This window comes from Salvelinus alpinus, chromosome 4 (genome assembly GCF_045679555.1).
Source record: "Salvelinus alpinus chromosome 4, SLU_Salpinus.1, whole genome shotgun sequence".
Lineage (NCBI taxonomy): Eukaryota > Metazoa > Chordata > Actinopteri > Salmoniformes > Salmonidae > Salvelinus > Salvelinus alpinus.
In genome coordinates, this window is record NC_092089.1 from 11100566 (window position 1) to 11128423 (window position 27858).

The 27858-nt window shown below is 45.8% G+C and overlaps 3 protein-coding genes across 3 annotated transcripts in view; 1 reads left to right on the forward strand and 2 right to left on the reverse strand.

Annotated features, from left to right (window-relative positions):
- LOC139572850 (CUB and sushi domain-containing protein 3-like) overlaps positions 1–7660 on the reverse strand; it is a 10384-nt gene extending 2724 nt beyond the window's left edge. The window contains exons 1-3 of the mRNA XM_071395660.1: positions 7462–7660; positions 5563–5757; positions 3351–3489 (exon numbers count right to left, since the gene is read on the reverse strand). Coding sequence (XP_071251761.1) covers positions 3351–3489; positions 5563–5757; positions 7462–7660 — 533 coding nt within the window. The remainder of the gene's footprint in view (positions 1–3350; positions 3490–5562; positions 5758–7461) is intronic.
- The window catches only part of LOC139572868 (CUB and sushi domain-containing protein 3-like), a 1528140-nt gene that overhangs the window by 175129 nt on the left and 1325153 nt on the right, over positions 1–27858 (forward strand). The window lies entirely within an intron of this gene.
- The window catches only part of LOC139572849 (CUB and sushi domain-containing protein 3-like), a 137177-nt gene continuing 117113 nt past the window's right edge, over positions 7795–27858 (reverse strand). Inside the window, exons 5-14 of the mRNA XM_071395659.1 lie at positions 21238–21350; positions 18997–19074; positions 17566–17653; positions 15485–15609; positions 14103–14224; positions 11577–11680; positions 10664–10776; positions 9522–9704; positions 9037–9227; positions 7795–7938 (exon numbers count right to left, since the gene is read on the reverse strand). Coding sequence (XP_071251760.1) covers positions 7795–7938; positions 9037–9227; positions 9522–9704; positions 10664–10776; positions 11577–11680; positions 14103–14224; positions 15485–15609; positions 17566–17653; positions 18997–19074; positions 21238–21350 — 1261 coding nt within the window. The remainder of the gene's footprint in view (positions 7939–9036; positions 9228–9521; positions 9705–10663; positions 10777–11576; positions 11681–14102; positions 14225–15484; positions 15610–17565; positions 17654–18996; positions 19075–21237; positions 21351–27858) is intronic.

A 27858-nucleotide genomic window follows, 5' to 3' on the forward strand; every position in this document is an offset into this window, starting at 1 on the left:
ATCCAGCCATCAACCCATCCACCCATCTACCCATCCATCCATCTACCCATCCACCCATCTACCCATCCATCCATCTACCCATCCACCCACCCACCCATCTACCCATCCATCCATCTACCCATCCATCCATCCATCCATCTACCCATCCACCCATCCACCCATCCACCCATCCACCCATCCATCTACCCACCCACCCATCTACCCATCTACCCATCCACCCATCTACCCATCCATCCATCCACCCATCCATCCATCCACCCATCCACCCATCCACCCATCCATCTACCCATCCACCCACCCACCCATCTACCCATCCACCCATCTACCCATCCACCCACCCATCCATCTACCCATCCACCCATCTACCCATCTACCCATCCATCCATCTACCCATCCACCCATCTACCCATCCAGCCATCAACCCATCCACCCATCTACCCATCCATCCATCTACCCATCCACCCATCTACCCATCCATCCATCTACCCATCCACCCACCCACCCATCTACCCATCCATCCATCTACCCATCCATCCATCCATCCATCTACCCATCCACCCATCCACCCATCCACCCATCTACCCATCCACCCATCCACCCACCCATCTACCCACCCACCCATCTACCCATCTACCCATCCACCCATCTACCCATCCATCCATCCACCCATCCATCCATCCACCCATCCACCCATCCACCCATCCACCCATCCACCCATCCATCTACCCATCTACCCATCTACCCATCCATCCATCCACCCATCTACCCATCCATCCATCTACCCATCCATCCATCCACCCATCCATCCATCTACCCATCTACCCATCTACCCATCCACCCATCTACCCATCTACCCATCTACCCATCCACCCATCTACCCATCCACCCATCCACCCATCTACCCATCCACCCATCTACCCATCTACCCATCCACCCATCCACCCATCCATCCATCTACCCATCTACCCATCCATCCACCCATCTACCCATCTACCCATCTACCCATCCATCCATCCACCCATCCATCCATCCACCCATCTACCCATCCACCCATCTACCCATCCACCCATCTACCCATCCACCCATCCATCCATCTACCCATCTACCCATCTACCCATCCACCCATCCATCTACCCATCCATCCATCTACCCATCCACCCATCCACCCATCTACCCATCTACCCATCTACCCATCCACCCATCTACCCATCCATCCATCAATCTACCCATCCACCCATCTACCCATCCACCCATCTACCCATCCATCCACCCATCTACCCATCTACCCATCCACCCATCCACCCATCCATCCATCTACCCATCTACCCATCCATCCACCCATCTACCCATCTACCCATCTACCCATCCATCCATCCACCCATCCATCCATCCACCCATCTACCCATCCACCCATCTACCCATCCACCCATCTACCCATCCACCCATCCATCCATCTACCCATCTACCCATCTACCCATCTACCCATCCACCCATCCATCTACCCATCCATCCATCTACCCATCCACCCATCCACCCATCTACCCATCTACCCATCTACCCATCCACCCATCTACCCATCCATCCATCAATCTACCCATCCACCCATCTACCCATCCATTGATCTACCCATCCATCCATCCACCCATCCATCCATCTACCCATCTACCCATCTACCCATCTACCCATCCACCCATCCACCCATCTACCCATCTACCCATCCACCCATCCATCCATCCACCCATCCACCCATCCACCCATCTACCCATCTACCCATCCACCCATCCACCCATCCACCCATCTACCCATCTACCCATCCATCCATCTACACATCCACCCATCTACCCATCTACCCATCCACCCATCTACCCATCTACCCATCCATCCATCTACCCATCCATCCATCTACCCATCCACCCATCCACCCATCTACCCATCTACCCATCTACCCATCCACCCATCTACCCATCCATCCATCAATCTACCCATCCACCCATCTACCCATCCATCCATCTACCCATCCACCCATCCACCCATCTACCCATCTACCCATCCATCCATCCACCCATCCATCCATCTACCCATCCACCCATCTACCCATCTACCCATCCACCCATCTACCCATCCACCCATCTACCCATCCACCCATCTACCCATCCACCCATCCACCCATCTACCCATCTACCCATCCACCCATCTACCCATCTACCCATCCATCCATCTACCCATCCACCCATCTACCCATCCATCCATCTACCCATCCACCATCTACCCATCCATCCATCTACCCATCCATCCATCTACCCATCCATCCATCTACCCATCCATCCATCTACCCATCCATCCATCCACCCATCCACCCATCCACCCATCTACCCATCCATCCATCTACCCATCCATCCATCTACCCATCCACCCATCCACCCATCCATCCACCCATCCATCCATCTACCCATCCACCCATCCACCCATCCACCCATCCATCTACCCATCCATCCATCTACCCATCCACCCATCCATCCACCCATCCATCCATCTACCCATCCACCCATCCACCCATCCATCCATCCACCCATCCACCCATCCACCCATCCACCCATCCATCCATCCATCCATCTACCCATCTACCCATCCACCCATCTACCCATCTACCCATCCATCCATCTACCCATCCACCCATCTACCCATCCACCCATCCACCCATCTACCCATCCATCCATCTACCCATCCACCCATCTACCCATCCACCCATCTACCCATCCACCCATCCACCCATCCTTCCTGACCAGAAATGCTTCACACAGCAATTGCTTCCAATATTTTTGTTGTTGTTGAGATCTCACCATTTTTTTAAATATGTATTTATTTATTTAATATAACCTTTATTGAATTAGTCAATTTAATTTCACAGGGCATATATCTGCTTTGGCCCTTCAGGCCTCTACAGTATGAAACAGATGACATCAGCCAGCCCAGAGCTCGACATCAATAACATTTTAAACAGTCTTCAGCCTACTGAGAGAAATACAATGCAGTCTATAGTAATTAATATAACATCTGAAATACAATACAGTATCAAGCCCCCATCCAGCCAAACAAAAGAACCCAACAGAATGTAACGGACAATTTGAAAGAGACACACTTTTGTCAATAACATTAATCTAAAATCTAAAGTACAGTCTAATCTGATTTGGGGATTGAGTTACATGCATCATCTGACTTTTGAAACCATTTCCCAGTCTAAAGCAAGGAACATCAACCTTTGGGAGAAAAAAAGTTTTATATTTTAGCCTCTGACTTTTTGGAGAATCAAATCCCTGTCTGGTTTCTGGCTGCTGTGCTGTCATACAGACCTGTCAAAACTGATCTTGACAGAGCGTCCGGGCGTCGCCTCCATGACCCACTCACAGCTGAGGGAGTCCTTGTAGTATCCAGGCCACCCTGGGGACAGGATCACTCCAGATGGAGCAGAGTAGTGGCCTCCACATGGAGCTATACAGGGTCAGGGAGGGGAGGGAGGGAGGGAGGGAGGGAGGGAGGGAGGGAGAGGGAGAGAGAGAGAGAGGGGTAGAGAGAAAGGGAGGGAGGGGAGTGAGAGAGAGAGAGAGGGAGGGAGGGGTAGAGAGAGAGGGAGGGAGGGGAGTGAGAGAGAGAGAGGGAGGGCGGGGTAGAGGGAGAGAGAGGGAGGGAGTGGTAGAGGGAGAGAGAGAGGGAGGGAGGGGAGAGAGAGAGAGGGGTAGAGAGAAAGGGAGGGAGGGGAGTGAGAAAGAGGAGAGGGAGGGAGGGGTAGAGAGAGAGGGAGGGAGGGGAGTGAGAGAGAGAGAGGGAGGGAGGGGTAGAGGGAGAGAGAGGGAGGGAGGGGTAGAGGGAGAGAGAGGGAGGGAGGGAGAGAGAGGGAGGGAGGGGAGAGAGAGAGAGGGGTAGAGAGAAAGGGAGGGAGGGGAGTGAGAAAGAGAGAGGGAGGGAGGGGTAGAGGGAGAGAGAGGGAGGGAGTGAGAGAGAGAATATGATATAGTATCTACTTAGGTACTACATGGGTCAGGGTTGCATCCCAAATGGCATTTCTATCCCCTAAATAGGGCACTACTTTAGACCAGGGCCCCATGTAGGGAATAGTGTAACATTTGGGACCGACCCAGGGAGAGACGGAGTCAGTTATCTGCTGTACTGTTAGAGCTGCTCACCTCCCTGCAACCTGAAGGACATGACCAACATACAGAGAGATGTGTCTACTGTAGCAGAGGAACCTCGTGTAGAGACAGAGAGATGTATCTACTGTAGCAGAGGAACCTCGTGTAGAGCCAGAGAGATGTATCTACTGTAGCAGAGGAACCCCGTGTAGAGTCAGAGAGATGTATCTACTGTAGCAGAGGAACCTCGTGTAGAGCCAGAGAGATGTATCTACTGTAGCAGAGGAACCTCGTGTAGAGTCAGAGAGATGTATCTACTGTAGCAGAGGAACCTCGTGTAGAGCCAGAGAGATGTATCTACTGTAGCAGAGGAACCTCGTGTAGAGTCAGAGAGATGTAGCAGAGGAACCTCGTGTAGAGCCAGAGAGATGTATCTACTGTAGCAGAGGAACCTCGTGTAGAGCCAGAGAGATGTATCTACTGTAGCAGAGGAACCTCGTGTAGAGCCAGAGAGATGTATCTACTGTAGCAGAGGAACCTCGTGTAGAGCCAGAGATCCTATCCAGGGGATAGACTGGAGACGTTTAACTTTGTATTGAGATGCAATGAATTAAAACCGAGTGTATTTCTACCTGCACTTGATAAAGTATAAAACCGTATAGAAAGTATGGAGGAATTATAATGTGCCTATATACTTTGAAATAGCTGCCCCTTTTACGTCCTGCAAATTGACTTTGACAAACAAATTGGTTAAACATCTATACGTCACGGCCGATGCTGGAAGAAGCCCCAGGTGCAGCGTGGTCAGCGTTAATTTTTCCCATTTATTTTAGAAATGTCGCCAAACAAAACAACAAACGAAAGACACAACCGTGAAGCCTACAGGCCATTAGTGCCACAAACAAAGTTAACTGCCCACAATCACAGGTGGGAAAAACAGGCTGCCTAAGTATGATTCCCAATCAGAGACAACGATAGACAGCTGTCCCTGATTGAGAACCATACCGGGGCCAAAAACATAGAAACACAAAATCATAGAAGTAAACGACATAGAATGCCCACCCCTCACACCCTGACCAAACCAAAAAGAGACATAAAAAAGGCTCTCTAAGGTCAGGGCGTGACAGTATAACTCTGTTGAATTGGGGAGATACCGACGTGGCCCTTGAACAAAAATAATTGTCCACTCTTACGACAATTATTATCATGGCTACAGCCCTGTTATCAGACACTTACAGGCACAGGAGGGGGTAACAATACATAGTTGATAGATAGAAAACATTCATGCTCTCTAATCCTCACATAATATCCTGTAAAATAACCTCACAAATCATCCTTTGTAGTCCTACCTTCACATGTCCTGGTACGGTATAACTGAAGGATATCGCTTTCCCCCCAATCCAATGGAAATGTTGGAATAATGAATGGTTGTTACCTTCACATTTAGGGATGGGTCCGCTCCACATGACCTTGCCCCCCTCCAGCTGGCAGGTGATAGTGTCAGTTCCCTGGGTCTTGATGAAACCCTCCTCACAAACCACAGAGACAGAGCTACCCAGCTGGAAACTGTCCCCGAAACGTCTGGCGTTCAGAGGGACGCCTGGGTCCGGACACTCGTTGTGGCCAAATGCTGAAGGGGAGGGAGGGAGAGAGAGGGAGAGAGGGAGAGAGGGAGAGAGGGAGAGAGGGAGAGAGAGAGGGATGGAGAGTGAGGGAGAGAGAGGGAGAGAGGGAGAGAGAGAGAGAGGGATGGAGAGTGAGGGAGAGAGAGAGAGAGAGAGAGGGATGGAGAGTGAGGGAGAGAGAGAGAGAGATGGAGAGTGAGAGAGAGAGAGAGAGATGGAGAGAGATGGAGAGTGAGGGAGATGGAGAGAGATGGATAGAGAGAGAGATGGATAGAGAGAGAGAGATGGAGAGAGAGAGAGAGAGAGAGAGAGAGAGAGAGAGAGAGAGAGAGAGAGAGAGAGAGAGAGAGAGAGAGAGAGAGAGAGAGAGAGAGAGAGAGAGAGAGAGAGAGAGAGAGAGAGAGAGAGAGAGGGAGAGGGAACATGATATATAGTGTCTGATGAGAAATAAGGCCTTTCAAAAAGGCGGATAAAGAAAGATATGTGGAAAGAAAAGATAACTTTCTTTGCATGAAAAGATAAGATAACTCTCCCGCCGCTAGCCTACAGTAGGTCTCAGAACCCCACTACCTTCTCTAAGGGACGGCAGTGCCTTGACAGAGGAGAACAGACCCTACGGTGTCATTGTATTCAACCATATAATAACCCGGGATATTCATCCCCATTGAAACTGAGGGCCTTTCGTGTGCCGCCTCAGTTTCATCCGCTCGTACGGTAGAATTGTAAAACACACATAATGTAGTTGTCATTACATACGTACAGCAAATGACAATACCGTATATCTGGCCGTCAGTGACGTCTCAACAATATCAGACGTGTGACGCATCTGTTATTAAACAGAGCCTGGCGATAGAGTGGGGTTTTCATTGACAGGTTTGTTTTATAATATAACGTTGACACAACATTAATCCAACGTCTACCTGCCCTGTGAGTTTACTGATTAAATGTAGTTGATATTGAAGCTACAATGGTAGATAAAGTCACACATTATATACAATGAAACACAAGACTTTACATTTGTTTAAAAAATAATAATAATAAATATATATTAAAAAATACTTCAACGTTGTCCCATCCACTGGATAGCAGCAGTGAAATGTGTTGTTTTTACAGCGTCAGCCATAGTAGCCTGGTGCACCAACAGCAAAGTAGGGTTATAAGTGTCTTGCTCAAAGGCACATCGACAGATTTTTCACCTTGTCACCTCAAATATTCAAAAACAGCATCCTTTCGGTGACTGACCTGACGATAAGAGATGTTATGACTCATCTACTAGTACAGCCTTGTAACAGTGTGCCTTGCAAAATATGACATTGAACGAATGCTAAATCAACATATTTTACCAGTGGGGTACAATGACTCACAAGACTGTACACTTGTACGCTAAATCAACATATTTTACCAGTGAGGTACAATGACTCACAAGACTGTACACTTGTACGCTAAATCAACATATTTTACCAGTGAGGTACAATGACTCACAAGACTGTACACTTGTACGCTAAATCAACATATTTACCAGTGAGGTACAATGACTCACAAGACTGTACACTTGTACGCTAAATCAACATATTTTACCGGTGGGGTACAATGACTCACAAGACTGTACACTTGGTCATCAATGCCTTCTCCCCCCCCCCCCCCCCCCCCCCCCCCCAAACAAAGTGACTTGTAAGACATGTGTGGTGGTAATAGAGCAGGTTACTGACTGCTGTAGGTGATGTTGAACCCTCGTCCGGACATGGAGTGGTCTGCCTGGAACCCCCCCCCCAAAACAAAGTGACTTGTATGACATGTGTGGTGGTAGTAGAGCAGGTTACTGACTGCTGTAGGTGATGTTGAACCCTCGTCCGGACATGGAGTGGTCTGCCTGGAACCCCCCCCAAAACAAAGTGACTTGTATGACATGTGTGGTGGTAGTAGAGCAGGTTACTGACTGCTGTAGGTGATGTTGAACCCTCGTCCGGACATGGAGTGGTCTGCCTTCCCCCCCTCCCAAAACAAAGTGACTTGTAAGACATGTGTGGTGGTAGTAGAGCAGGTTACTGACTGCTGTAGGTGATGTTGAACCCTCGTCCGGACATGGAGTGGTCTGCCTGGAACTCCAGCTGTAGTATGTTGCTGTTGGAGCTGAAGTGGGAGGGAACCTCGGCCCCTGAGTATCTCCCCAGGATGGACGAGCCCGCCTGGTACGACCACATCGGATTTAAACGGATTTAAACAACACAACACTATTCAAATAAACTATACACTTAAACATCACAAACGTTTTGGTAAAACAAGAAAATGAAAGAATTTACCACAAACCAAGAGGCAATAAGAGATTAACTAAAATACCCTAAAATCACAGAAAGAATGTAAGAGACCACTAACATAAAGCTAGGAAGCTTTCCGGCTTCGCTAAAACGGTGGGTTTTTTAAAGAGTGATTTAAAAACCTCCATGATGCCTTTCCCCTTTTACTAGCTACTCAATCAATTATCAATCCATTACCTGGTCTCAGTCAATCCATTACCTGGTCTCAATTAATCTATTACCTGGTCTCAATTAATCCATTACCTGGTCTCAATTAATCCATTACCTGGTCTCAATCAATTCATTACCTGATCTCAATCAATCCATTACCTGGTCTCAGTCAATCCATTACCTGGTCTCAATCAATCCATTACCTGGTCTTAATCAATATATTACCTGGTCTCAATTAATCCATTACCTGGTCTCAATTAATCCATTACCTGGTCTCAATTAATCCATTACCTGGTCTCAATTAATCCATTACCTGGTCTCAATCAATCCATTACCTGGTCTCAATCAATCCATTACCTAGTCTCAATTAATCCATTACCTGGTCTCAATTAATCCATTACCTGGTCTCAATTAATCCATTACCTGGTCTCAATCAATCCATTACCTGGTCTCAATGAATCCATTACCTGGTCTCAATTAATCTATTATCTGGTCTCATTCAATCCATTACCTGGTCTCAATGAATCTATTACCTGGTCTCAATTAATCCCTTATCTAGTCTCAATCAATCCATTACCTGGTCTCAATCAATCCATTACCTGGTCTCAATTTATCCATGACCTGGTCTCAATCAATCCATTACCTGGTCTCAATCAATCCATTACCTGGTCTCAATCAATCCATTACCTGGTCTCAATTAATCCATTACCTGGTCTCAATTAATCCATTACCTGGTCTCAATTAATCCATTACCTCGTCTCAATCAATCCATTACCTGGTCTCAATCAATCCATTACCTAGTCTCAATTAATCCATTACCTGGTCTCCGTCCTTGACGGTGAGGAAGTCGTATGGAGGCTCCAGGTCAAAGTCGTTGAAGGCCAGGTGGATCCGGCTGCCGGGTTCAGAGATGATGATCCACACACAGTTCAGGTTGTTCCCATAGCCTTCTGGGTAGTCAGGGGACAGCACAGTGCCCACGGCCGCCGTGAAGTTGGAGAAACATGGGACTGTGGGAGTTTGAAAAAGGAGTGGGTTAGGTGTAGAAATGTTTATGTTTGTATGTTCCTATGTTATTTGTTCACTCATGAACACATGTTCATTAAGGTATTCCACCGAGGCAGGATGGGAGGGTTTTCCTATAAATTGACATACTCTGTTACGTATGGGATGTAAAACCTGAAAAGTGTAATGATGTATTTCATGACTTATTTTAATAAAAACATATTCCACAGAATTACTCTGCTTTAAGGCATTTCCAACAATGAACGTACTCTCCATACTCTGCAAGTCCAGATACTCACATATGCAAATGGGGATGTTAGCAGACCATTGGTTGTTGTTCTGACAGGTGATCATCCTCTCTCCAATGAGCTCGAAGCCAAACTGGCACTCGAATCGCAGCACGTTCCCGTTCAGAAACCCACTGCCCTCCTGGAAGCCATACAGAGGTGTGCCTGGGTCCCCACAACTCTCCTTATCAATCTCTGTCAGAGAAAGAGATAGGGATTGGTCAAATGTTAGATACTATCAGTATCAAACAGATAAGGGACTATCTCATAGGGTCTCTGGTGCTGGTCTGGGATGGAGGTAGTCTGGTGTTGGGCCAGGTCTGGGATGGAGGTAGTCTGGTGCTAGACCAGGTTTGGGATAGAGGTTGTCTGGTGCTGGGCCAGGTCTGGGATGGAGGTTGTCTGGTGCTGGACCAGGTCTGGGATGGAGGTAGTCTGGTGCTGGACCAGGTCTGGGAGGGAGGTGGTCTGGAGCTGGGGGCTGGGGATAGGTGCTGGGGTCTAGGGGCCTGGGATAGGCGCTGGGGATAGGCGCTGGGGATGTGGATAAGTGCTGGGGGCTGGGGATAGGTGCTGGGGACTGGGGATAGGGGCTGGTGGCTAGGGGCTGGGGATAGGGGCTGGAGATAGGAGCTGGGGTCTAGGGGATAGGTGCTGGGGGCTAGGGGCTGGGGATAGGCGCTGGGGATGGGGATAGGTGCTGGGGACTGGGGATAGGGGCTGGTGGCTAGGGGCTGGGGATAGAGGCTGGAGATAGGAGCTGGGGTCTAGGGGATAGTGGCTGGGGATAGGCGCTGGGGATAGGGGCTGGGGATAGGCGCTGGGGATAGGGGCTGGGGGTAGGGGCTGGGGATAGGGGCTGGGTGCTGGGGATAGGTCTGGGACAGGCATGGGCTAAGGTAGGTTGATAGTGTGTGTATCTCAACATTGTATCGTTATCAGCACAAAGGAGGACTGTACACTGCGTCGAGGGTTAAAGAGGTTGATAGTACGTGTATCTCAACATTGTATCGTTATCAGCACAGAGGAGGACTGTACACTGCGTCCAGGGTTAAAGAGTTTGATAGTGTGTGTATCTCAACATTGTATCGTTATCAGCACAGAGGAGGACTGTACACTGTGTCAAGGGTTAAAGAGGTTGATAGTTCGTGTACCTTTGTAGTTGATCTTGAAGCCGATAGATCCCACACTCTCATCAGACTGAAGGTGGAGCCACATTTGATGGGACATGCTGACAATAAGGTCAGGCACGAAGCTGCCTGTCAGGCTGCAGACAAGAGCACAATACAACCAATGCCCCGTCACAATACTGCCCTTCAGCCAATCAGATCGGTTGTTATTGTAAATAAGAATCTGTTCTTAATGACCTTATCTGTCCAATTCAAGGTTCAATACAATAACAGAATTAAGAGACGAGGTGATCGTAAAAGCTGTTTACCTTTTTTAAACAACCAGGCATGTAAGAGAGACTTGACGATAAGTCATTATTGTAAACAACAGACATGTTTATTAGTTAGAGTTAATATTAACATTTTTATAACAACGTGGAATGTAAGTGGACTTAATTGAACCATCAAACAACAGACATGTTTATTTAAGTATAATCTCACTGTTACGATCGTCGTTACGTGAAAGAGAGGAGGACCAAGGTGCAGCGTGAAATGAACAAATATTTAATCGACGAAGAACACTTACAAACTAAACAAAAGTGAAGCTATAATAATGACAAGTGCAGACACAGGCAACTTACACATAGACATAGACAATCACCCACAAACTACCTAATGACTATGGTTGCCTAAATATGGCTCCCGATCAGAGACAACGATAGACAGCTGTCTCTAATTGAGAACCAATCTAGGCACCATAGACATACATACACCTAGACTGAACACTGCCCCATAAACATACAAAAAACCCTAGACAATACAAAACACATACATCCCCCATGTCACACCCTGACCTAACTAAAATAATAAAGAAAACAAAGATACCTAAGGCCAGGGCGTGACACTCACAGCTATATCATGCTAGATGTGGTTCTGGGGATCTGAGGATAATACCTACACTTGTATTATTGTTCTCGAGTCTCCGACTTGCCCTCCGTCTCCGATGGTTAACGAATCATAGCCGATCTCCAGGTCAAACTCCTCAAAGTTGATCTGGATAACCTGTTGAAGTATACCGATTTATACAACGTATACTGCCAAACGTATTTTAGACTCATTTATATTATTAAACACATTATTATTCATCGGACAACAAAAATGAATGCATTGCTTTATTTGACGTGAAAGATTTAAATTTTCAACAGAAATAAACAGTGTGTTCATTTAAGAGGCTTTATAATAGGGACGTGGTATCTGGTAAAACGACAGCTAGTCCACCGCCGACAGGAAGCTCTAGAGAAGATAACAGCAACACAATCCACCCAGCGACTGCTATTACCTCAGCATGTCACAGTATGTGACCAGAGAATCATTCCACATTTACCTCATATCACATTTCATAAACAGACGTACTGGCAGCTGCTGATTCGCATAAAACACACCGTTGGGAGAATGTTTTTCGAATCATATTCATTCAAGTCATTTTTCTGATGTTTACTAAATATCCGCCCACACAGCTTTCGGTTCACAATGAGCGAAAGACAATTCGATTAAACACAAAAGAAACCAAAAATTAATCCTAACAAGTCCTGTCAAACGGATGAATTTCGTCAAGTAGAGTGGACGTGTGTGTTTCTCTCACCAAAAGCAAGGCCCTGAACTGTTCAAACCCAGAAGCTCTGCAAATGGTCTTCAGGGAGGACTTTATAGATTGCTAATGGCACGGATTTGACAATCCCCCTCAGAACACAAATCAAATATTGAGAAGCAATCATGCAATGATGCAATTTGAGATGAACTTATTGACTGAAATAATGAATTGCCTTTCTGCCTTCCCCTTTTTATGAATCTTCTGGTCACAGTCACCTACGATGCATCCCACATAGCATCCTGTTTTATATATAGTGCACAACTTCTGACCAGAGCCATATTGGGCCCTGATGAAATGTTAGTGCACTATATAGGGAATGGGTTGCTATTTGGGATGCATGGTAGCTGACTGTGATTGAGCTACTCTCCTCCCTTAAATTTAACCATACGCACAACCGAATATAACATGTCACATGCAGGGAAGCTTTCAACATATAACATGACACATGCAGGGAAGCTTTCAACATATAACATGACACATGCAGGGAAGCTTTTAACATATAACATGACACATGCAGGGAGGCTTTTAACATATAACATGACACATGCAGGGAAGCTTTTAACATATAACATGACACATGCAGGGAGGCTTTTAACATATAACATGACACATGCAGGGAGGCTTTTAACATATAACATGACACATGCAGGGAGGCTTTTAACATATAACATGACACATGCAGGGAAGCTTTTAACATATAACATGACACATGCAGGGAAGCTTTTAACATATAACATGACACATGCAGGGAGGCTTTTAACATATAACATGACACATGCAGGGAAGCTTTTAACACAACCAAATATAACATGGCACATGCAGGGAAGCTTTTAACACAACCAAATATAACATGGCACATGCAGGGAAGCTTTTAACATATACCGGGACACATGCAGGGAAGCTTAATCTGAATGAAGAAAAACGGTGGAGCAGAATATTGTTGTATTTAAGTGTACTTCTACCCCGTCCACACGGAGCTCAGATTGAAGCTTTAAAATGCCACGCGTGTCACATTTCTGTCGATGCCGACAGCGAAACATGACGGCAACATGCTTCTGTTGTTCTCTAGGACCTTGTAGTGTCTGTGCTTTGGGGACAGGAGAGCACAGCGTCCCAAAGTGCACTCTATTCTTTAGATAGTGCACTTTACCAAATGGCCGCTGGTCAAACGTAGTGCACTAAATAGGGAAAATGGTGACATTTGTGACGCACCGTATGCCTGCAGTGTTTTCACGTAACAAAACAATGTTGAATTAGCAATGCAGGAACAGTGCATAATTATCCTAATGACGTTAGGTAACGTTAGCTAACACATGGTACTGTGAAGCATAGATAATGACTTCAATGTCAACGAGAGATTGGGAGAGACTAGGAGAGACTGGGATAGACTAGGAGAGACTGGGAGAGCATGGGAGAGCATGGGGGAGACTAGGAGAGCATAGCAGAGACTGGGAGAGACTAGGATAGACTAGGAGAGCATAAGAGAGACTAGGAGAGCATAAGAGAGACTAGGAGAGACTGGGAGAGACTAGGAGAGCATAGGAGATACTAGGAGAGACTAGGAGAGCATAAGAGAGACTAGGAGAGCATAAGAGAGACTAGGAGAGACTGGGAGAGACTAGGATAGACTAGGAGAGCATAGGAGATACTAGGAGAGACTAGGAGAGCATAGGAGAGACTGGGAGAGACTAGGATAGACTAGGAGAGCATAGCAGAGACTAGGAGAGGCTAGGAGAGCATAGGAGAGACTAGGAGAGACTAGGAGAGCATAGGAGAGACTAGGAGAGACTAGGAGAGAGCTGACAGGTAAAGGCTTACGCATATAAACCGTACCTTATTGGGGTTACTAGCAGTGATAATCCACACACAGTGGGAATTACTCTCGTACTGGATGGGGAAATTGGGAGAGGTGAAAGTCCCCGATGGACCCTGGAGTGTCGATCCGCACGTTTTCACTGAAACAAGAGACAGGAGTGAGATGTTTAAATGAGAGACTAGAATATGTCACGTTTTGTCAATGTTCCGCGGCTCTTTAACTGAAACAAGACTCAATCACTCAAAGATTCAATCATGGACACTCTTACTGACAGTTGTGGCTGCTTTGTGTGATGTATTGTTGTCTCTACCTTCTTGCCCTTTGTGCTGTTGTCTGTGCCCAATAATGTTTGTACCATGTTTTGTGCTGCTACCATGTTGTGTTGCTACCATGTTGTTGTCATGTTGTGCTGCTGCCATGTTGTGCTGCTACCATGTTGTTGTCATGTTGTGTTGCTACCATGCTGTGTTGTCATGTGTCGCTGCCTTGCTATGTTGTTGTCTTAGGTCTCTCTTTATGTAGTGTTGTGTTGTCTCTCTTGTCGTGATGTGTGTTTTGCCCTATATTTTATTTACTTTATTTTTATTTTTCAATCCCCCGTCCCCGCAAGAGGCCTTTTGCCTTTTGGTAGGCCGTCATTGTAAATAATAATTTGTTCTTGACTGACTTGTCTAGTTAAATAAAGGTTAAATAAAAAATAATTTTTTAAAAAAGAGACAGGAGTGAGATATTTAAACGGGATACTAGAATATGTCATGTTTAGTCAATGTTCCACCGCTCTTTAACTGAAACAAAGAGACAGGAGTGAGATGTTTAAATGGGATACTAGAATATGTCATGTTTAGTCAATGTTCCTCCGCTCTTTAACTGAAACAAAGAGAAAAGAGTGAGATGTTTAAACGGGATACTAGAATATGTCATGTTTAGTCAATGTTCCACCGCTCTTTAACTGAAACAAAGAGAAAGGAGTGAGATGTTTAAACGGGATACTAGAATATGTCATGTTTAGTCAATGTTCCTCCGCTCTTTAACTGAAACAAAGAGACAGGAGTGAGATATTTAAACGGGATACTAGAATATGTCATGTTTAGTCAATGTTCCTTCGCTCTTTAACTGAAACAAAGAGACAGGAGTGAGATGTTTAAACGGGATACTAGAAAATGTCATGTTTAGTCAATGTTCCTCCGCTCTTTAACTGAAACAAAGAGACAGGAGTGAGATGTTTAAATGCAGAGAGCGAATAATACCGTGTGTAAAGGCCTGCTGGTGTAATATTCTCTGCTATCGTACAATATTAAACAGAGGTAAAGGATTGACCATTAGAATCTGCATATATCCACAGGCCCTGGTTTAATCAAAGCAGTTATCTATATTAGATGTACCAGGAAGAGGGCCTCACCTTTGCAGACAGGTCTGTGGTCGCTCCAGGCAGCGAACACCTCAGCCACCCTCTGACAGGTGATGGTCTTGGAGCCCTGCAGCACATGGTCCTCATCACAGGTGAACTGAGCCGTCGCTCCAATGCTTGAACACATAACAACACGTTCATGTCAGAAAGGAAGTCTTTAGAAGAAAAAGGTTGAGAGGAGCTCCACCCACACAGACTAGCTCCACCCACACAGACTAGCTCCACCCACACAGTCTAGCTCCACCCACACAGACTAGCTCCACCCACACAGACTAGCTCCACCCACACAGTCTAGCTCCACCCACACAGTCTAGCTCCACCCACACAGTCTAGCTCCACCCACACCGTCTAGCTCCACCCACACCGTCTAGCTCCACCCACACAGTCTAGCTCCACCCACACAGTTAGCTCCACCCACACAAACTAGCTCCACCCACACAGTCTAGCTCCACCCACACAGTCTAGCTCCACCCACACCGTCTAGCTCCACCCACACCATCTAGCTCCACCCACACCATCTAGCCCCACCCACACAGACTAGCTCCACCCACACAGTCTAGCTCCACCCACATAGTCTAGCTCCACCCACACAGTCTAATATAATAAGAAGCTTTAGGATCATTTGGGATATGGACTGAGGACATATGGACTGAGGATATATTATGGACAGATGGTCTGAGGCCTTATTATGGACAGATGGACTGAGGACATATTATGGACAGATGGTCTGAGGCCTTATTATGGACAGATGGACTGAGGACATATTATGGGCAGATGGGACTGAGGAAATATTATGGACAGATGCCTGAGGACATATTATGGACAGATGGACTGAGGACATATTATTCACAGATGGACTGAGGACATATTATTCAAAGATGGACTGAGGACATATTATGGACATATGGACTGAGGACATATTATGGACAGATGGACTGAGGACATATTATTCACAGATGGACTGAGGACATATTATGGACAGATGACTGAGGACATATTATTCAAAGATGGACTGAGGACATATTATGGACATATGGACTGAGGACATATTATGGACAGATGGACTGAGGACATATTATTCACAGATGGACTGAGGACATATTATGGACAGATGACTGAGGACATATTATGGACAGATGGACTGAGGTCATATTATGGACAGATGGACTGAGGACATATTATGGACAGATGGACTGAGGACATATTATGGACAGATGGACTGAGGACATATTATGGACAGATGGACTGAAGACATAATATGGACAGATGGACTGAGGCCATATCATGGACAGACAGACTGAGGCAGTACTCTGGACAGACAGACTGATGCCATATTACTGACAGATGGCCATATTACTGACAGATGGCCATATTACTGACAGATGGCCATATTACTGACAGATGGCCATATTACTGACAGATGGCCATATTACTGACAGATGGCCATATTACTGACAGATGGCCATATTACTGACAGATGGCCATATTACTGACAGATGGCCATATTATGCATAAACGGACTGAAGCCGTAACTGCAAGTTAAAATATCTAGTTGTGTCTGTTTTTTACTAGGGCCTGTAGTCTGGAGGATGTATTATATTCCAACTGAGTCCATGGCTGGATATCACAGGGCATCCTATTCTCCATATAGTGACCTACTTCTGACCAGGGCCCAGTTAGGACACAGGCCCATGTGAGGTAGGTCTGACCAGGGCCCATGTGAGGTAGGTCTGGCCAGGGCCCAGTTAGGACACAGGCCCATGTGAGGTAGGTCTGACCAGGGCCCATGTGAGGTAGGTCTGGCCAGGGCCCAGTTAGGACACAGGCCCATGTGAGGTAGGTCTGACCAGGGCCCATGTGAGGTAGGTCTGACCAGGGCCCAGTTGGAACACAGGCCCATGTGAGGTAGGTCTGACCAAGGCCCAGTTAGGACACAGGCCCATGTGAGGTAGGTCTGACCAGGGCCCATTTAGGACACAGGCCCATGTGAGGTAGGTCTGACCAGGGCCCAGTTGGGACACAGGCCCATGTGAGGTAGGTAGACAGGCATGTTTAGTTACGGACGAGCTCACCTGAAGTCAGAGCCTCTGCGTTTGCCGTTCTCAGGTTCCCCCGGGTCCGGGCAATAATTGGACACCTGTTTAATTCCCCCTTCATTCACTGTAGGAACAAAATAACAGGTAGAAACACAATGTTACTGGTTATCAGGCTTATTGATTAACTATGGAAACACATCAATCAGGTAGAAACACAATGTTACTGGTTATCAGGAGGAGAGGAGAGGAGGAGAAGGAAAGGGGGGAGTGGGGGGAGAGAGGAGGAGGAGGAGGAGGAGGAGGAAAGGGGGGAGTGGGGGGAGAGAGGAGGAGGAGGAGGAGGAGGAGGAGGAGGAGGAGGAGGAGGAGGAGGAGGAGGAGGAGCGGAAATCTCTGTAGGAAACTCACCACAATCATGTATTCAATTGTATATGTCGTTTAAGGTATATAAATCAACAAATATACACATATACCACAAACATACAGTATGAGATTAAACACACAATATATATACAAATATACCACTAACATACAGTATAAGGCACTGTAAAACATACAATCTACTGTATATACAAATATACCACTAACATACAGTATGAGATTAAACACACAATATATATACAAATATACCACTAACATACAGTATAAGGCACTGTAAAACACACAATCTACTGTATATACAAATATACCACTAACATACAGTATAAGGTACTGTAAAACACACACTCTTACCAGATCCTTATTAAATGGCTTATTAGATCTTTCGACAAATAATACAAGATTCTTATTTGATGTTCATGTCTCTTTTCCACCTGGGTATACAGCGTAGCTTTACAGAGCCCTTTTCCACCTGGGTATACAGCGTAGCTTTACAGAGCCCATTTCCACCTGGGTATACAGCGTAGCTTTACAGAGCCCATTTCCACCTGGGTATACAGCGTAGCTTTACAGCGTAGCTTTACAGAGCCCTTTTCCACCTGGGTATACAGCGTAGCTTTACAGCGTAGCTTTACAGCGTAGCTTTACAGAGCCCATTTCCAACCGAGCACGGGGGGGCATTGCGTTTGTCAAAAAAGACAAAGGACTGCACTTCAGTGATCCTTTTGAGTTCCGTGTAGAACCCTTAACACAGAGGGTTCTACATGGAACCAAAAAGGGTTCTACATGGAACCAAAAAGGGTTCTACCTGGAACCAAAAGAGTTCTACCTACAACCAAAAAGGGTTCTACCTGGAACCAAAAGAGTTCTACCTGGAACCAAAAAGGGTTCTACCTGGAACCAAAAAGGGTTCTACCTGGAACCAAAAGGGTTCTCCTATGGGGACAGCCCTTTTGGAACACTTTTCTCTGTGAGTGTAGCTAAATGCCCCCATCTTAAAACAAAGAACCGCACATGTCAAACAAGCAAATAGCCCAAACACAAACACACACAGTAAATGATTAGCATAAAGATGAATAGGAAACTTACTCAAAGACAATTTGTTATTGTTGTCCTTTCCCGGTAGTAACTTTACCCCTCTGGATTTCAGCTCTCCGGAGCTTTTCACTGGTTGAGAACAACAAAAACAATGGCATTAGATAAAAGAAAGTTCCAGCATTAGATGAGAGGAAGGCACAGTGGTGGTTTTAGTCCAGTAAAACCACATAGCCCCTTTGAGGAACGAACATCATCAATAATTGCTATCGGATTCATATTTGTTTCAGAAAAAGTGAGCTATTACCCCTGCTACATACAGAATAGCGAGTCATTACCCCTGCTACATACAGAATAGCGAGTCGTTACCCCTGCTACATACAGAATAGTGAGTCGTTACCCCTGCTACATACAGAACAGTGAGCCATTACCCCTGCTACATACAGAATAGTGAGTCGTTACCCCTGCTACATACAGAATAGTGAGTCGTTACCCCTGCTACATACAGAATAGTGAGCCATTACCCCTGCTACATACAGAATAGTGAGCCATTACCCCTGCTACATACAGAATAGTGAGTCGTTACCCCTGCTACATACAGAACAGTGAGCCATTACCCCTGCTACATACAGAATAGTGAGCCATTACCCCTGCTACATACAGAATAGTGAGCCATTACCCCTGCTACATACAGAATAGTGAGTCGTTACCCCTGCTACATACAGAACAGTGAGCCATTACCCCTGATACATACAGAATAGTGAGTCATTACCCCTGCTACATACAGAATAGTGAGCCATTATCCCTGATACATACAGAATAGTGAGCCATTATCCCTGATACATACAGAAAAGTGAGCCATTACCCCTGCTACATACATAATAGTGAGCCATTATCCCTGATACATACAGAAAAGTGAGCCATTACCCCTGCTACATACATAATAGTGAGCCATTATCCCTGCTACATACAGAATAGTGAGCCATTACCCCTGCTACATACAGAATAGTGAGTCGTTACCCCTGCTACATACAGAACAGTGAGCCATTACCCCTGATACATACAGAATAGTGAGCCATTATCCCTGCTACATACAGAATAGTGAGCCATTACCCCTGCTACATACAGAATAGTGAGCCATTACCCCTGCTACATACAGAAAAGGGTGTCAATTTCAGTGGCAGACCATGACTTCATTGATAAATTCCATTAAAATGTTATTAGATGTATTGTCTTTGCAACTGACGTGTTTACCGGGGTGAAAAGGTATCCAATTGAATCCAAACCGATATATACACTTTTTTAATGAAAATGAATGAGTAGAATATAATATAATAGGATGAATCAGAAAACATTCATCTAGAACCCTCCAATAACAGGTCCGCTGCCTTGCTTCCAAGTCATTGTTCCCCTCCAATCAGGGACTGATTAGGACGTAGGAAGCCAAGTGGGGTGCAATGAATTATCAGGTACAGCAGTAAACTGTCACCCGGGGGGAAATGTCTCGTGACATACAATAATTTCAACACAAACAGACCAACCAACATTATTAGAGAGTTATTTACGTCCCTTAGTAATGGCATCTTTTCAGTGCAGCTATAGGCAGCTGGTCAAAAGCAGTGCACTATATGCACTACACCAAAACACCATCATTGAGAAAATGGTTTTCATGTCTGGCCTGGATCGGCTGGCTAGCTGTTAGGCTGCTTTATAAACTGTATCTTCAAAGTCCTGGTAAAGGAGAACGGGAAGGTAATGCATTATAGAAGTCTGTCTGGCTCTGCTGCAGTGTGTTAACGGAAGCAGTGTATAATACATCTGTAACAATTTGACCAATCAGGGGGTGGGGCTTTGGTCTGGAGGGATACAACTAGAACAAAGGCATCCTTAGTCTTTAACCAATCAGAGAAGAGTGAATGGACCCGGTTACTGATCAGTAGACAAGATGAGGATGAAACGCTGCACGCATACATGAGATCTTCAGAAAAGTAGTAGGTAGAAAGTACTCTTTGGTAAGGGGTTATGAGTGGTTATAAGGGGTTATGAGTGGTTATAAGGGGTTATGAGTGGTTATAAGGGGTTATGAGTGGTTATAAGGGGTTATGAGTGTTTATTAGGGGTTATGAGTGGTTATAAGGGGTTATGAGTGGTTATAAGGGGTTATGAGTGGTTATAAGGGGTTATGAGTGGTTATAAGGGGTTATAAGTGGTGGTTAAAAAGTAGTAGGTAGAAAGTAGTAATCACATAACATTGTGTCAATGAATTCATCAAATAAATGGTTAATTACGTCTTACCTTGATACTGAAGTGTGAATCCTTTATGTCGATGATTCGTATCGGTCACAAAATGGAGTCTTAGCCAGTTCTTGTTGCTGATGATGGGTGCTGGTATATTCACACCAGATAACCTGCAGGTAAAGATACAGACATAAAACCCTCTGTAATCTGACTGTTCAATCACCAGATAACCTGCAGGTAAAGATACAGACATAACAGTCTCTGTAATCTGACTGTTCAATCACCAGATAACCTGCAGGTAAAGATACAGACATAAAAGCCTCTGTAATCTGACTGTTCAATCACCAGATAACCTGCAGGTAAAGATACAGACATAACAGTCTCTGTAATCTGACGGTTCAATCACCAGATAACCTGCAGGTAAAGGTACAGACATAACAGTCTCTGTAATCTGACTGTTCAATCACCAGATAACCTGCAGGTAAAGATACAGAGATAACAGTCTCTGTAATCTGACTGTTCAATCACCAGATAACCTGCAGGTAAAGATACAGACATAAAACCCTCTGTAATCTGACTGTTCAATCACCAGATAACCTGCAGGTAAAGATACAGACATAACAGTCCCTGTAATCTGACTGTTCAATCACCAGATAACCTGCAGGTAAAGATACAGACATAACAGTCTCTGTAATCTGACTGTTCAATCACCAGATAACCTGCAGGTAAATATATAGACATAAAAGCCTCTGTAATCTGACTGTTCAATCACCAGATAACCTGCAGGTAAAGATACAGACATAAAACCCTCTGTAATCTGACTGTTCAATCACCAGATAACCTGCAGTCTATAACAACATGGTTATCAGACACAGCTGCTGTAAAACTATAAGATCGAAACAAGATCATGTTTTTACTGTAATGACTGGTGGGAACATCACAGTTATGACTGGTAGGAACATCACATAACTGTAGACTGTTATGACTGGTAGGAACATCACATAACTGTAGACTGATATGACTGGTAGGAACATCACTGTTATGACTGGTAGGAACATCACATAACTGTAGACTGTTATCACTGGTGAGAACATCACAGTAATGACTGGTAGGAACATCACATAACTGTAGACTGTTATAACTGGTAGGAACATCACATAACTGTAGACTGTTATAACTGGTAGGAACATCACATAACTGTAGACTGATATGACTGGTAGGAACATCACATAACTGTAGACTGTTATCACTGGTAGGAACATCACATAACTGTAGACTGTTATCACTGGTAGGAACATCACATAACTGGAGACTGTTATGACTGGTAGGAACATCACATAACTGTAGGATGTTATAACTGGTAGGAACATCACATAACTGTAGACTGTTATAACTGGTAGGAACATCACATAACTGTAGACTGATATGACTGGTAGGAACATCACATAACTGTAGACTGTTATCACTGGTAGGAACATCACATAACTGTAGACTGTTATCACTGGTAGGAACATCACATAACTGTAGACTGTTATGACTGGTAGGAACATCACATAACTGTAGGATGTTATAACTGGTAGGAACATCACATAACTGTAGACTGTTATAACTGGTAGGAACATCACATAACTGTAGACTGTTATGACTGGTAGGAACATCACATAACTGTAGACTGTTATAACTGGTAGGAACATCACATAACTGTAGACTGTTATGACTGGTAGGAACATCACATAACTGAACTGCCCTGAAAATGAATCCACCTAAAAAGACCCCCCCCCCCCCCCCCCCCACACACACACACACACACACACACACACACACACACACACACACACACACACACACACACACACACACGCACAGCCGTGCCTAGTCTGTGAGATCAGATGCATTACCAGTATGTAGCCGTAACATTGGGCTGTGGCTGTGTTCTGTTCTAATCCCAGGGATTCAGCATGTTGTGCTCTGTTCTAATCCCAGGGATTCAACATGCTGGGCTCTGTTCTAATCCCAGGGATTCAGCATGTTGTGCTCTGTTCTAATCCCAGGGATTCAGCATGTTGTGCTCTGTTCTAATCCCAGGGATTCAACATGCTGTGCTCTGTTCTAATCCCAGGGATTCAGCATGTTGTGCTCTGTTCTAATCCCAGGGATTCAACATGTTGTGCTCTGTTCTAATCCCAGGGATTCAACATGCTGTACTCTGTTCTAATCCCAGGGATTCAACATGCTGGGCTCTGTTCTAATCCCAGGGATTCAACATGCTGTGCTCTGTTCTAATCCCAGGGATTCAGCATGTTGTGCTCTGTTCTAATCCCAGGGATTCAGCATGTTGTGCTCTGTTCTAATCCCAGGGATTCAGCATGTTGTGCTATGTTCTAATCCCAGGGATTCAACATGCTGTACTCTGTTCTAACCCCAGGGATTCAACATGCTGGGCTCTGTTCTAATCCCAGGGATTCAGCATGTTGTGCTCTGTTCTAATCCCAGGGATTCAACATGTTGTGCTTGGCTCTAATCCCAGGGTTTCAACATGTTGTGTTCTGTTCTATTCCCAGGGATTCAGCATGTTGTGCTCTGTTCTATTCCCAGGGATTCAACATGCTGTGCTCTGTTCTAATCCCAGGGATTCAGCATGTTGTGCTCTGTTCTAATCCCAGGGATTCAGCATGTTGTGCTCTGTTCTAATCCCAGGGATTCAGCATGTTGTGCTCTGTTCTAATCCCAGGGATTCAACATGTTGTGCTCTGTTCTAATCCCAGGGATTCAGCATGCTGTTCTCTCTCCCTGCCAAAGGCTTGTGCTGGTTTGTCTGGCTAACCAGGCCAGGGTTGAGTGGCATCCTAACCCATTTACACTGCACTACTTTAACCAGGGCCAGAACCACACTATATAAGGAACATACTGCACTACTTTAACCAGGGCCCATAGGGCCAGAACCACACTATATAAGGGACATACTGCACTACTTTAACCAGGGCCCACAGGGCCAGAACCACACTATATAAGGGATATACTGCACTACATTAACCAGGGCCCACAGGGCCAGAACCACACTATATAAGGGATATACTGCACTACTTTAACCAGGGCCCACAGGGCCAGAACCACACTATATAAGGGACATACTGCACTACTTTAACCAGGGCCCACAGGGCCAGAACCACACTATATAAGGGATATACTGCACTACTTTAACCAGGGCCCATAGGGCCAGAACCACACTATATAAGGGACATACTGCACTACTTTAACCAGGGCCCACAGGGCCAGAACCACACTATATAAGGGATATACTGCACTACATTAACCAGGGCCCACAGGGCCAGAACCACACTATATAAGGGATATACTGCACTACATTAACCAGGGCCCACAGGGCCAGAACCACACTATATAAGGAATATACTGCACTACTTTAACCAGGGCCCACAGGGCCAGAACCACACTATATAAGGAACATACTGCACTACTTTAACCAGGGCCCACAGGGCCAGAACCACACTATATAAGGGATATACTGCACTACATTAACCAGGGCCCACAGGGCCAGAACCACACTATATAAGGAACATACTGCACTACTTTAACCAGGGCCCACAGGGCCAGAACCACACTATATAAGGGATATACTGCACTACATTAACCAGGGCCCACAGGGCCAGAACCACACTATATAAGGAACATACTGCACTACTTTAACCAGGGCCCACAGGGCCAGAACCACACTATATAAGGAATATACTGCACTACTTTAACCAGGGCCCACAGGGCCAGAACCACACTATATAAGGAACATACTGCACTACTTTAACCAGGGCCCACAGGGCCAGAACCACACTATATAAGGAACATACTGCACTACATTAACCAGGGCCCACAGGGCCAGAACCACACTATATAAGGGATATACTGCACTACATTAACCAGGGCCAGAACCACACTATATAAGGAACATACTGCACTACTTTAACCAGGGCCCACAGGGCCAGAACCACACTATATAAGGGATATACTGCACTACATTAACCAGGGCCCACAGGGCCAGAACCACACTATATAAGGGATATACTGCACTACATTAACCAGGGCCCACAGGGCCAGAACCACACTATATAAGGGATATACTGCACTACATTAACCAGGGCCAGAACCACACTATATAAGGAACATACTGCACTACTTTAACCAGGGCCCACAGGGCCAGAACCACACTATATAAGGGATATACTGCACTACATTAACCAGGGCCCACAGGGCCAGAACCACACTATATAAGGAACATACTGCACTACTTTAACCAGGGCCCACAGGGCCAGAACCACACTATATAAGGGATATACTGCACTACATTAACCAGGGCCCACAGGGCCAGAACCACACTATATAAGGGATATACTGCACTACATTAACCAGGGCCAGAACCACACTATATAAGGGATATACTGCACTACTTTAACCAAGGCCCACAGGGCCAGAACCACACTATATAAGGAACATACTGCACTACATTAACCAGGGCCCACAGGGCCAGAACCACACTATATAAGGGATATACTGCACTACATTAACCAGGGCCAGAACCACACTATATAAGGAACATACTGCACTACTTTAACCAGGGCCCACAGGGCCAGAACCACACTATATAAGGGATATACTGCACTACATTAACCAGGGCCCACAGGGCCAGAACAACACTATATAAGGGATATACTGCACTACATTAACCAGGGCCCACAGGGCCAGAACCACACTATATAAGGGACATACTGCACTACTTTAACCAGGGCCCACAGGGCCAGAACCACACTATATAAGGAACATACTGCACTACATTAACCAGGGCCCACAGGGCCAGAACCACACTATATAAGGGATATACTGCACTACATTAACCAGGGCCCACAGGGCCAGAACCACACTATATAAGGGACATACTGCACTACTTTAACCAGGGCCCACAGGGCCAGAACCACACTATATAAGGAACATACTGCACTACATTAACCAGGGCCCACAGGGCCAGAACCACACTATATAAGGGATATACTGCACTACATTAACCAGGGCCCACAGGGCCAGAACCACACTATATAAGGGATATACTGCACTACATTAACCAGGGCCCACAGGGCCAGAACCACACTATATAAGGAACATGCTGCACTACTTTAACCAGGGCCCACAGGGCCAGAACCACACTATATAAGGAATATACTGCACTACTTTAACCAGGGCCCACAGGGCCAGAACCACACTATATAAGGGATATACTGCACTACATTAACCAGGGCCCACAGGGCCAGAACCACACTATATAAGGAATATACTGCACTACTTTAACCAGGGCCCACAGGGCCAGAACCACACTATATAAGGGACATACTGCACTACTTTAACCAGGGCCCACAGGGCCAGAACCACACTATATAAGGAACATACTGCACTACATTAACCAGGGCCCACAGGGCCAGAACCACACTATATAAGGGATATACTGCACTACATTAACCAGGGCCCACAGGGCCAGAACCAAACTATATAAGGGACATACTGCACTACTTTAACCAGGGCCCACAGGGCCAGAACCACACTATATAAGGAACATACTGCACTACATTAACCAGGGCCCACAGGGCCAGAACCACACTATATAAGGGATATACTGCACTACATTAACCAGGGCCCACAGGGCCAGAACCACACTATATAAGGGATATACTGCACTACATTAACCAGGGCCCACAGGGCCAGAACCACACTATATAAGGAACATGCTGCACTACTTTAACCAGGGCCCACAGGGCCAGAACCACACTATATAAGGAATATACTGCACTACTTTAACCAGGGCCCACAGGGCCAGAACCACACTATAGAAGGGAGATACTGCACTACTTTAACCAGGGCCCACAGGGCCAGAACCACACTATATAAGGAATATACTGCACTACTTTAACCAGGGCCCACAGGGCCAGAACCACACTATATAAGGGACATACTGCACTACATTAACCAGGGCCCACAGGGCCAGAACCACACTATATAAGGAACATACTGCACTACATTAACCAGGGCCCACAGGGCCAGAACCACACTATATAAGGAACATACTGCACTACTTTAACCAGGGCCCACAGGGCCAGAACCACACTATATAAGGGATATACTGCACTACATTAACCAGGGCCCACAGGGCCAGAACCACACTATATAAGGAACATACTGCACTACATTAACCAGGGCCCACAGGGCCAGAACCACACTATATAAGGGATATACTGCACTACATTAACCAGGGCCCACAGGGCCAGAACCACACTATATAAGGGATATACTGCACTACTTTAACCAGGGCCCACAGGGCCAGAACCACACTATATAAGGGATATACTGCACTACATTAACCAGGGCCCACAGGGCCAGAACCACACTATATAAGGAACATACTGCACTACTTTAACCAGGGCCCACAGGGCCAGAACCACACTATATAAGGAACATACTGCACTACTTTAACCAGGGCCCACAGGGCCAGAACCACACTATATAAGGGATATACTGCACTACATTAACCAGGGCCCACAGGGCCAGAACCACACTATATAAGGAACATACTGCACTACTTTAACCAGGGCCCACAGGGCCAGAACCACACTATATAAGGGATAT